Below are 12,869 nucleotides of genomic sequence, written 5' to 3' on the forward strand. Positions count from 1 at the left end.
GCTTCAGAATCACTTGAAAATGATCAAAGAATACCTTTCAACGATCTCCGTTCATAACGGGAAAGAGGACTGCCCTCTTACCTGGAACATGTTCATCAGCAAATTTGATGGATATAATGTAAACACCAGGCTCAGTTGGACAATAAGATACTTGGCATGTGCCATCTTCCAGGTCTTCAGTTTGGATGTCTACTTTGCTGGGTCCTTCCACTGATAGAGATAGACCCCCATAGCCTGGAAGACAGATCAAGATTTATGTTTTTTTTGTTTGTTTTTTTTAAAACAGAGGCATTTAGAGATTTATTTAAATCTATTTAAAAAAAAAAAATTATCAAAACAAATTCCCGTATGAAAGGCTCAATGGTTAGAAACAGCTGTGATAAGTGAGTGAAGGGCTAAATCCATAAAAAGAAATGTATGCATGTATGGAGTAGGACTTGTTTAAAAAGTTATATTACATGGTTACATAGCTGAAAAGAGACACGCGTCCATTAAGTTCAGTCTCTGAACTTCATTCTGCAATTTTTCTAGTACAATAACATCCTTCTTTAGAACAGGTGCCCAAAATTGCACAGCATATTCAAGGTGTGGTCTTACCAGTGATTTATAAAGAGGCAAAATTATATTTTCATCCTGAGAATTAATGCCCCTATTTATACATGACAAAACCTTACTGGCCTTAGCAACTGCTGATTGACATTGTATATTGTTGCCTAGTTTATGGTCTACATCAATTTCCAAATAGTTCTCATTTGTGGTTATCCCTAATTCACTACCATTTAGGGCAGGAGTAGGCAACCTTCGGTACTCCAGATGTTGTGGACTACATCCCCCATAATGTTCTTACACCCATAATGCTGGCAAAGCATCATAGGAGGTGTAGTCCAAAACATCTGCAGTGCCGAAGGTTGCCTTTGCCTGATTTAGGGTGTATGTTTCTTGTGTATTCTTTAACTCTAAGTGCATAACTTTGCCTTTTTCTACATTAAATTGAATCTGCCATTTGAGTGCCCAGTTTCTCAATCTATCTAAATCCCTCTGCAACAAAGCAATATCCTCCTGCTCACATTGTATTCTTTTACAGAGTTTGTCATCTGCAAACACTAAAATATGGCTTTCAATGCATATTTCAAGATCATTTATAAATATATTAAATAGAAGAGGTCGCTGAACTGAACCCTGTGCAGCTTGAAAATTTACCATTAATGACAACTCTGTACTCTATTTTTAAGCCATTGTACTACCCAGAAAAAGAATATTCATCTAGACCAATTTCTTTTAGTTTGAATACTAACCTATTGTGAGGAACCGTATCAAATGCCTTGGCAAAATCCAAGTAGATCACATCCACCGCAACACCCTGATCAATATTTCTACTTACTTCTTCGTAGAATGCCATTAGGTTAGTTTGACATGACCTATGTTTCATAAACCCATGCCGAATATTACTAATAACACTGATCCTCCCAATGAATTCCTGAATATTATCTGTTAATTACCATTCAAATACTTTCCCAGTCACAGAAGTTAAGCTTACAGGTCTAAAAAAGTGTTTGTGGACTCCCAATGTTAGTTTTGAACAGGGCATAACTTATTTGTGGCAGGAATGGAGTACACAGAGTTAAGTCAGCAGAGTTCAACAAGTCAGAGGGCCTAGTTTACAGCTCTTCCAATGTTAAACTTCCAGTACTGCTAACATACATCTATTAATTTGACTATTGTCTCAACCTAAAAAATGCCGGGGGGCGGGGCCTGACCGCAATGGAGGATAGACGTGTTTTGGACGAGCTCCTCCACACTCTCGTTAAAAAAGGCCTTTTCACAGCCCTATTGCCCTAGACAGGGGCAGCACCAAGCGAGGTCCAGGCTGCCTGACCCACTTGAGATGTGGCGAGGTGGTCGGCGGCTCACTGACAGACTGCAAGCCCCGTCGAGGCAAGAGCGGCCTACTACAGGCCGGACGGAGACGGCGACCAAAATACTAAACCAGCGCTGCAAGCGACGTCATCCCCCTATGCGGGTGCCCCGTTACCCCCCCCCCCCCCCTAGGACCGGCGGGGGTGATCCCGGTCCATTATCGACAGCCACCCCAAACCGGGCAAGTCAGCGAGCTGAAACCGCAAGCCTGCGACTGGTCGACCGAGGCCTAGCCAAAATGCCGGCGGCCACATGGCCCCTGAGCCCCGACGACGATGATATCCTCACCCGGCTGGATCAGCACTTTCAGGATTTCTGGACAAAACTCGAAAGTATACTGCACCAACAGACCCCACCACAACCACGTACTCACCCACTCAATGGCCTGCAACAGTCCGCAAAGACGGGGGCTCCCACAAGGTGGCAGACTGAGGGGCGCACCTCCCCAAAGCGCAGAAAAGCGAGACCGCAACCATGGATGCGCTTCACCTGCCGACCCCACCGGGAAACCGCAAGAAAGCATCCACGAGGACAAAGGACACCCAGGAGACAGAACATCTCAGCAGCGACGGGCCCCCACGCAAAGCCCAGGCCCTCAAGAAGGAACAGGGCGCATCAACAACCACCAACTACATGGTATCAGGCGCAGGATAAGCAGCTGGAAGCCCAGCATGAACTATCCCCACATGGCAGCCCACAGCCCAGCAGGGGAATAGGATGAGCGGCCGCCTGCCTATGCTGACACATAAGGCTGACTCCCAGGACAGACTACCCCACCATTACCAATGATACATGGCTGAGTTGCATATTCTTTTTCGTTTTATCCACAGAAGTTTGCATGCTTCTGCTAGCTCAAATGTGTGCTTTTGTACTATAGTGAGATTATGTGGTGAGAGGGGAGCACTGTAAAACTGCAGTACCTTTTAGCCACGCAGTGATTTCATGTGTATGCTCTAGCGGTCATTATTTAGTTTGCCTATATATTCATAAGCTTTAAAAATGTTCCTAGCTTGTTATATCTTTCTTAAAAACTATTAACAAACTGTTTCACGCTTTAGACACCCGTTTAATGCTTGTTTAACTGTCTTGACCTAGGCCGACTCTATGAGATATAGTGCTATTAACTGGTGCCTCTCAAATGCTTGATATATAACACTAGCCTGTATTTCCTACAGTGGCTACACAAGCCTGTTTATAACTCGCAGACGCAATCTTGTACTTTATCTAAACTTAAAACTACTCAGCGTCACTCTAACGCTTAAACAAAAATGTGCCGGCAATCTTTCTGTTCATGTAAAAAAATAAATAAAAATGTGCTGTACCATCATGCCACTCATTGCGATGCTATGAATATGCCTGCAGTTGCTGTCGTGGCCCTGCACGCTTGTCTGTAACTTCTATGCACATGCAAAAATAAAGAATAAAAAAAAAAAAAAAAAAAGCCTAAATTACAGACAGTTAAAAGCGTTCTAATTTACAAAACAAATGGACATGCATGCATTCATGTGAGTAGTCCTTGTCTTTCACACAGTTTTTATAGTGCTGTGCTTAGCCAACTTGAACAAGTTAACACCCTGCATTCAAAATGTGCTTACCGTAGATACAATTAAATGGCTGAATTGTTCCCCCTAGGTATGCAATACCAGTATAATATTATTCAATAAAACCTTTTTTTTTAGGGGGGCGGAGCTAAGCAACCAAGCAGCCCAGACGTGTCTGGCGAGAGCTCCCACGTCTGGGGACAAAAAAAAACGGGGATTTCTACCCGTAAATCATGGCTGACAACCGGCAACCCACGACGACTGCGACTAGGAGAGGCTGCTGCATCGATTGATGCCTCTCCCAAGCTCCGGCACAGCCAAACGGACACACCGAGGCTTGCGGCCTGCCAGGAACTGAGCCACGGGGACTGCAGCCTCATACACACACCTCCCCCCCCCCCGGTCCAGTGGGGGTTATCCTGGACCACACAGAACCGCGGTGGAGAACCTCTAACACCAGCATACAGCAAGGCACTAAACAAGCTCGCCTCATGGCACGTCCAAGATGGCGGCTGTAGACTCACCACACACTCGCAGCCAGCCTCAACACTACCTACATGCCCAGCCAAAGTAATCCCACAGACATCCTGCAACGCCTTGAGGAAATCTTTCTCCGGTTCTGGGAGAAGCTGGATCAGCGCATGCAGTCAGCCCAGTTCATCTCACAAACCAAGCCACACGCCGGTGAGTCGGGGCACACGCGACAGGGAGTGAGGAGGGTGTCCTCGGGCACAGCGGTCACACAGCCAAACACCCCTACTCCACGTAGCCCACCTGGGCTGAAGGCCACCAGGGCCAAAGCCCGAAAGCATCTTCCACATCGGCGGAGGTCCCAGCGCGTAAACGGCAGCAAAACACCAGACCCCCCAGCTCTCCCACAAGAGGCGTAAACTCGGACTCTGGCAGTCACCGGGTTTGTGGCACAGTGATGCAGGCCTGCTCACCAGCCTGGGGCTGGAGGATCACCTGTTCCCGCACCCGCACAGCAGTGGCCCTATACAGCCCGCCAGCGTGCGCCAGCGCCCCCCCGGAGATGAAAGTCAACAGCAAGAGGCAAACTCCTGCACTGGGTATAGGCTGAAGCCGACTACTGTACTAAGGACATGCCGTATCTACACTCAGAAGGTACATTTACTGCGGCCGCGGCATAGACTCTTAATCCAACAGCCACACGGAGATACATCTTTTGCGAGCAAGCAGAGGTTTTGGAGTGTTTATCTTCCTAAGCACACTCGGACTGGTATACAGCTAATGTTATGTCTTCATTGGACTTGATCGCTTAAACTTGGTAACCTATGTGATCAGACTGCCTAGCCTGCAACACTGGCGACACTGACACTTTTTAGATTAAGCATGCTCAAAAGCATAATAATGCCCGACCTGCATAGCTAGTACTGCAAGGTTAAACTGTTTATTTCGTTTATGCTGTTTATTTCTCCCTGACGTCAGCTGAAATTCATACGTCCTTGCTAGCTTAAGTTTCATCTGTCATTTATTTCATTTTACATAACTTAAGCAGACATTGAGTTTTCCATGCCCGCAACACTATAATAAGGCTGTATCCTTAATAACGTTGCATACCCGCAGCCGTACTTAGTAAGCTTGTGTAATTTAAGTTTATTCATGCCTGCTATGAAGCTCTGATTATCCGTACTACCTGGCGGGCACTGCAAGTGAGGAGCTATATATTACTGCTCAGATTGAAAAGTATGTTCTGCTTTACGTGTATGATCACAGTTAATCCAGCAATGTTTTTGTTTTTCTCTTTTTCTCACTCACCCTAGCTAGTGAATTGAATACAGTTATGATTTATGCTTACAGTTAATATGTGCCTATCCTTAAAACTGGCCCATTCCGTACCAAAAGCGCCAGTGTTACCACCACTCTAAACCTTACCATTAATTTAAGCCTTCTTACGTGTGGTGATGCTTCAGTCGGCAATAGCCATACATTGAGATATTATGCCAATATAACACTCTGATGAATCTTAGCTATGGCTACTTGAGTGTCACAAGTATAACTGGAACTCCGTTATAGACCAATCAACAAGGTTTAATAGCCTGCTCTCCTCTTGTTACATATGTTTTATGTTTAGTTAAGATAAATGTACGTTAAGCGACTCTTAAAAGATAAAAATGAGGCATTGAAAATAATGGGGAAATGTATTTAACGGTGCTATCGTTGTATGATATCGACCCTACACTGTGAAAATCTTTGCATTTCCCTCTCTTTATTTTGTACCCTTCATCCGTGCCTTAATAAAAGAAAGATTGACAACAAAAAAAAAAACTTTTTTTTAAATGATAGCATTTTACAATTATAACATTTCACAAAACAAACAGTAGTATGAAGTATGTTGCATGTGAAGTCAAATTAGTAGGTCAGGCACTCTTTAGAAGGTCTCACTAACCTGCCTCTCTAGTATCCACCACAAAATCAGACATCTCAAATGTGCGCCCTTCTGTTAACCCAGGACCAAAAACCTTCACCTTGCTGGCATCTCCAATTTCTGACTGATAAACCATGATTGATATTGGACTGTTTGGGACGTGGCGGCCATTTTTCTTTATGCTGACAAGATGTTCCCCAACCTCTCGTGGAATAAAGGAGATACCTGGAAAACACAGGTAAAGGTGGATGCAAACATAATTATATAGCTTCAATATATAAATAGATACAGATAAACATTCACACACACACATATATATATATATATATATATATATATATATATATCCATATACCTACACACGCATACACGTATATACACTAACATACATACAGGCAAACAATAAATAAAACTTCTGCATTATCAATGCAACCAAGAAAGGGGTCTCCATGCACCAGGAAGAGCCATTGTTTATGTTGAACTACACCTAAACAGTTTGACAATTGAAGTAACAGGGCTAAGGTGGTAAGTTGTCTTCTCACTATTACGTTTCACGTACCATTAGTAGGCAAATAAAGAGGAACTTTAGTTATATTCTGTAGGTATGGTTTACCTTTTACTCCACACTTGCAAAAATGCACTTACATATTGTACAGATTGCCTTCAAATGCACAATTAATCTTTATAACATTTACTCTATATTACAGATGTTAACATTCTGTTTCTCTTGCTTTATATATTTTATTTTCCTCAATAAAACCCAAAATCTACAACACTGACCCACGTTGTTGTTGTGGTTCTGTTCCTTAAAATACCCTTTTAAACAAACATTTGGATCAATTTAGCACCCTACTTTCATTTACCAAATTAGATTATCGGCACAAAAGATACACAAATGGATTTAAATGATTTTGTGTTCTTTTCGCATCCTCCTGCTGAACTTTACTAAAAAGTACAAAGCATGAATAAATGTTAGAAACTAATCAGATTAAAAGCAAATTGGGGATGTGAAATGAAGACATGTAATCTAATAAAGACATTTCCTTAATCCACGGCCCAAGTTATTGTATGATGTCCATGCTCACCAATATGATTGTTTGGAAGTCTTTTTAAGATGCAGGGCTCATCGTGTCCAGATGGGGCCTTGATGCTGGCTGATAGTAGGCTTAGATCGCTTTCATTGATATCCAACAGGAAGTCAGCAGTGGAACCGAGTTTTACTTGGGAACGTCTCCGGTTGTCATCTGAAACAATAACCACATCTACGTCATTCCTGATTAACCACACGTATATTTAATTATACCTTACGATGCCAGAAGGATGAGCCCCGCAGTGACAATCCTACATTTAAACTGACTCTATAGCCATTTCGGTTTAACATCTGTCACTATTTAAAGCCAATACCAAACAAACATAGTTCACAAACATTTAGATGGCGCCTTGTGAATCTTATGTACCACACCCACACATAGTTAACTTCAGAAGTGGGTGTTTAAAAAACATGTTTTGTGGCTTTTTATTTAAACACAAATAGCAAATTAAGATGTTCACAAGTGGTCTTGATGCCCCCGTTATTTGTTTTTAAACTATATTATTCATGAATTGTTACAAGTGACATATCAACATCATCAAGTTAATGAAGCTTCAGAATGTCATGGGTTTGTGGCTCAATGTTTCTATAATCTGTGGTTTGGAATTAAAATCTAGAATTAATACACATCTACTTTATCCTAACATCAACTTTAAACATGTAGTTTTTTTTTTTCTTTAACCCCTTCACTAATAAGCACATTTTGATTTAAAATATTCGCTTAACATTTATTTGAAGCAAAGGATGCATAGGTAGCATATAAACATAACAGCAATTTTGTGCATAGATGGCTTTGCAGACAAACGTAAAAATTACAATCATGTACATTCAAACAATTTTTGTTGTTTCGATTATTCGTTCATCATTTCTTAAAAATATTTGTGAAATGCTTTAGACTGTATAGAAGGTCCTTTATCTTGAGTTATGTAATACAAGGTGTAAAGTGTTTTACTCATACAGTAGGTTTGACAAAGACACTTACACAAAAATAGTCAAATACCTGGTTATAAGTATTTACCAGGACAATAAAGGCATTATTAGCATAATCCCCACATACAGTAAATACAGTTAAATCATATTTATGAAATATGGTTTAACTGTATTTACTGCAAAATGTACAACTGCTACAGAAAACGTTATCAATCTCTGGAATGCTAATTTAACACTGACAGTGAAATGGTAGAGTCCATTCACTTCTCCCCCTTCCCTGACTGTAGGAATAATATGATCCATTAAAATCAGAGGGTGAGCTTACATTTTCAACAAATTTACAGGCATTATTTCAACTAGTGGTTTCTGGCAGAGACATTTGTTCATCTACAGGCTGGTGATCATAAGTAGAGTATACATGAAGGTGAGAGGCTTTATGGAATAGATTTTATACTGCAAAATACATGAAAATAAAAACATTTACACTCGATTTAGGTATTGAAGGAGTTAAGCTGAAATAATGTCATCACATATTTCACTTTGGTTTTCAAATGATCAAACTCTGGATTCATTAAAACCACAGAGTTAATACATTGTAGATTCCAATATGTTTATCTAAAAAGAATTGCATGGCAGTTACTTAGTTGTTTTTTTTCAAATTAAAAGTACCGGTAGGTAAGATTGAAAATTAACAAACAGTTTAAATCAGATTGCCAGCTGTTTCCCAAAATTCTTTGCAGCATTCTAATCCCATTTGTTATGGACCTCAAACTAATATGCACACCTTAAAAAAATATGTAAAAACAAAAACAAAAAAAATTGACCAACTGAGTTAGCTCAGAAGTCTAGTTTAAACCACAGAATTATAGATTGGTAGAGAAAACTGGTTTACAGGACAACTGTCATAAAGCGTCAAATTTTTTTTATGATGGGTCAGGGTTACTGGTATCTGACCAAAGGCAGCTTAACCCAACTTGCAAGCTGGTCAGATAACAATAGAATCTGACCAAACATGGCAGGTCAGCCAGATAAGGTGAACTTTTTGTTTAAAAAAAGTAATTCATGAAGGGGTGTGGCCTGACCACGGTAGCGGATGGTCGCAGGGTTGCTGAGCTCCGAGCCAAACAACGGGAAAAACCCGCTTAAAACCCTTCAAATCAGGCAAAACTCGATCCGAAAAGCCCCAGCTGCTCATCCCTACGAGATGGGGCGTAAAACAAAAAAACTGAAGCCTGAAAAAACCAACCAGGGCACGAATATAATGGACTCTGAACTGCCCCATTTTGTGAGACGGCTCCTCACGGTCATGCTTACTCCAAAGCATGCCAAAGCGGTGACGCTGGACGACATGTTCCGCATCCCAAAATCAGCTAAGGCCCCAGATTCGGCCACCCGGGATGTCGTCCTGCAGTTTCAAGCCCAGAGGGACAGAACCGCAGTCCTGACAGCGGCTAGGGCCCAGCCGACCTACCAGTTCGAGGGCATGAACTTAACGTTCTATGCAGATCTTTCGGGGGCTACGCTGGCCTGGAGGAGATCCCTGCAGCAGCTCACATCACTCCTACGGGAGCAACAAGTTCAATATCGCTGGGGCCCGGCTCACACTCTGGTGATCACGAAGGGCGATAACACACACAAGCTACACTGTATGCAGGAAGCACCGGCGATCCTGAAGCTGCTTGGCTTCCCTCAGGCTACATTGCCCCAGCCACCGCCCAAAGGAAAACACCCGAACCCCCCAAGCTGGAAAAATGCAAACGCAGTCGAATTTGTGCCCAGAGGACAAGCCGGAACGTCCACCATCCCTACTACAATCTGAAGGCCTCTGTGAGTTTTTCTTTTTGGGACTTTACCCCACCGTAAGGGACATTAATTACAGTGACTATCACACAATACCCTATGCCACAGCCGACAAACCTAACTGTCCACGCCCCCCCCCCCCCTCACCATGTTCCACCATGATCCTGATCACGGAGTCTCGGGTGGAGAGTGTGAGGCCTCACACTAACCAACTATACATCCTGAGCTTGTCGGTGAGCTCGACGTATGCCTCACCTCTGATGCTTGATGATCCAACTCACCCCAGATCACGATTGGAGATACCCCGCAAATTGTTATGGCACACTTGACCCGACTTTACCCCGCTAAGGTTTATGACTCTTTAATACCGGCAATTTTAACGATGCTCCAAGCATTTTAGACCCAACAGCCTGCATTCATTTGTTAAATTGTTACATTTTTGTTTATGTTTAAGCTAACCTGTCTATATCATGTTTATTGCTCTGAAACCGGGTGCTGTGCGGAGCGCCAAGGAGTGCAATGCCCTACACACTAGCTGCAGATAAGATCAGGGCCATATATGTCATTCCTTTCTCCCCCACTGCCGCGCAACGCGCAAGCGATTGTCTGTTTACCTTCATTTTTTCCTTTATTATCTCTAACTAACAGCGGGTTATCTGCAGGTTATTCTTTGATTTAAGGCAAACCAAAACCGCCCCGTGAATAACACATGGCCAACCCAGCTTGCCTACAGCCTCAGAAACCGCACAATATGGGCAAACCGAAAAAGTTTACATTCCCACACGCTCCCTACTAGCCATCAGACACGACGCTTTCGTGGAGTCCGTAGGCACTACCCACAAGCGAAACATCACCATGCGATTAAACAGGGCTCATCGGTTCTCAGGGTAGAGCAGGTACACTGTCAACATTCGCACACTATAATGCGAAGAATTGTGTAACCTATTGTTGTTTAAGTGTGTAACCCATCGTCGGTTTGTTTTTTATGTTTTTATTTTATTATCCCGCAAGCCGCATCTTCGGATAATCATAATAGTTAACCTTGTTATAGCCTAGAGGTAAATGCAACATTACACTATATCCTTAGCTAGGGGGGCGGGGCCAAGCCAGCAAACTGAGAAGTCGCAGAAAAGCTGGGCTCCCGCTGTGTTTGCCAATTTCGGGCTAAAAACCCACAGAATCGAAGCCTAAAGCACCCGAGATCGGCTACCTACAACAGGGGTGACCCGGCAACAAACTTGGAAACCCTAATTGAGTGCCCGATGGATCAGACACCCAGAATGGACAGCCGCGGCCTGCGGGGGATGGGACCGGGGAGAGGCGGCCGCTCTCCTCGCCCAGACACTGGAGGTACGGCCCAACAGATGCCCTGCTCCCCCCCCAGGACCGGCGGGGGTTATCCCGGTCCAATGCAAAGCAACAACCTACCCACAACCGCTGAGACGCATGGCGAGCTGCGGAGTAACATGAACCGTGACAACATGGCTGCCGCCACGTGTACCTGGCCCTCACAGAATGCGGAGCTGGAGGCCAAACTGGACGAACTGTTTGACAAGTTCTGGGCGAAGCTGGCGTCCAGGGAGCAACGGGCAGGCACCCACACCCCTGTCCTGCAGCTGACACTCACCCACACAGAGCCGGCACTACCGCGAGCTCAGGCGTTGCCCAAGGTGAGCCACAGCCAACGGACACGTGGAGTCCATGGGCTGAAGCGACAACAACCGCCACCAATAGGGGCAAAACATAAAACTCGCCCGGCGAACTCTACTTACCGCCCAAAGCTCCCACTGATAAAGCTGAGAAGACAATGCATCGCAAGCAGGCATGGGAGGCGGCTGAAGCTACCTACACGGGCCGTGTCTAAACCCAAATGCCGACTAGGAGCTGAGAAAGAGGCTTTCCAGGGCACACTCCTGTGCAAATCCCGGGCTACCCGTTCAACGCACCGCACCACATGGGGAGACCATGCCATCGACAGGCCCATGCACACTTCTTCCGAGCTGGGGGTTCATCCGGAGGAAATCCTTCCACGCCACCCATACACCCAAGGGGACCCTTGGGCCCACGACCCTGTTGATGGGGTCAATGGACATGTGGCACGAGCCCCTGCTAAGGCCTCGGGCCGAAGAAACATGGCGCCTGGGCGACGGACACCCAGGAAGCCCAGAGGGAGCGCTGCAACCCGGGGAGCAGAGACACACATGCCGCAGAAACGCGCACGGAGTGAGCAGATGAGGGAAACCGAGACTGCTCTCAGGCGCCCTCATTATACTTGGACTCTAAGTGGCATAGGCTGAACGCCACACACGGACTCTCTCCAGACCCAGTGTATCCAGGGTACCAGCCAGTTATATGACCATGATTTCATGCTGTCTACCTCCCATGTTCGTTTTACTATTTGATTCTTATCTTTTCTTTAGTCTTCATTTCTATATTGCCCATGTTGGTCTCGCAATTCTGCTATCTTACGCCCTAATCCTACCGCAGCGCACACAATATCTCTTGGCCCAGCCTATAGCCCACTTGGCGTGTCTCCGCCATGCGAGAGTGTTGCATGTGATAGATTGTACGTCTCACCCTGTTATTTGTTATGTATTATTGTTTGCTATAGCACACTGTGACTGGTCAGGCGAGTAAGACTTATTTACAGTTCGTAACCCTCGTGACATGGTAGTAAGACTAAGCCTGTTTATAATGTGCACACTAAGCTCACATGTTATGATAACGTGTGAGGAGCTTAAACCTGTCTGTAACCTGCACATTAAGATTACCTTTGCAAACATGCATGCACACTTGTCCCCCTCATCTTCTCACCCAACTCTCTAAATCGTTGACATGTGGGGGAATATAAGCCTGTTTATAATATGTTTTGGTTTTTTGTTGTTTTTTTTTTTTTTTTATCTATGTGTAATCTATCGCCTGACTAGCATGACCTAGCGAGATATTAATCCGGATCCTACGATCCTTAGCTTGTAATTTCAAATTGGAGTTTAACTACGTTACTTTAAAAAAAAAAAAATTAGGCATTGAAAATCTGGAAATGTACTTTAATTTTGTGTATTGCTGTACCGACCCTATAATGTAACTCGCTTTAACGTTTCCTCCGTCTTCTCTTCTGTACCCCATACTATATGCCTTAATAAAAATCAGATTGACAAAAAAAAAAATATATCCTTAGCTAGCGATTAACAAACTTGTGAAA

At 44.0% G+C, this 12,869-nt stretch overlaps 1 protein-coding gene across 2 annotated transcripts in view; it reads right to left on the reverse strand.

Annotated features, from left to right (window-relative positions):
• Positions 1-12,869, reverse strand: part of FLNB (filamin B) — a 193,532-nt gene that overhangs the window by 26,107 nt on the left and 154,556 nt on the right. For both annotated transcript variants that reach the window (XM_063426871.1, XM_063426870.1), the window contains 3 exons: positions 6,933-7,091; positions 5,869-6,072; positions 82-234 (listed from right to left, as the gene is read on the reverse strand). In XM_063426871.1, the coding sequence (XP_063282941.1) occupies positions 82-234; positions 5,869-6,072; positions 6,933-7,091 (516 nt within the window). The remainder of the gene's footprint in view (positions 1-81; positions 235-5,868; positions 6,073-6,932; positions 7,092-12,869) is intronic.

Source organism: Pelobates fuscus, chromosome 7, assembly GCF_036172605.1.
Source record: "Pelobates fuscus isolate aPelFus1 chromosome 7, aPelFus1.pri, whole genome shotgun sequence".
Classification (NCBI taxonomy): domain Eukaryota; kingdom Metazoa; phylum Chordata; class Amphibia; order Anura; family Pelobatidae; genus Pelobates; species Pelobates fuscus.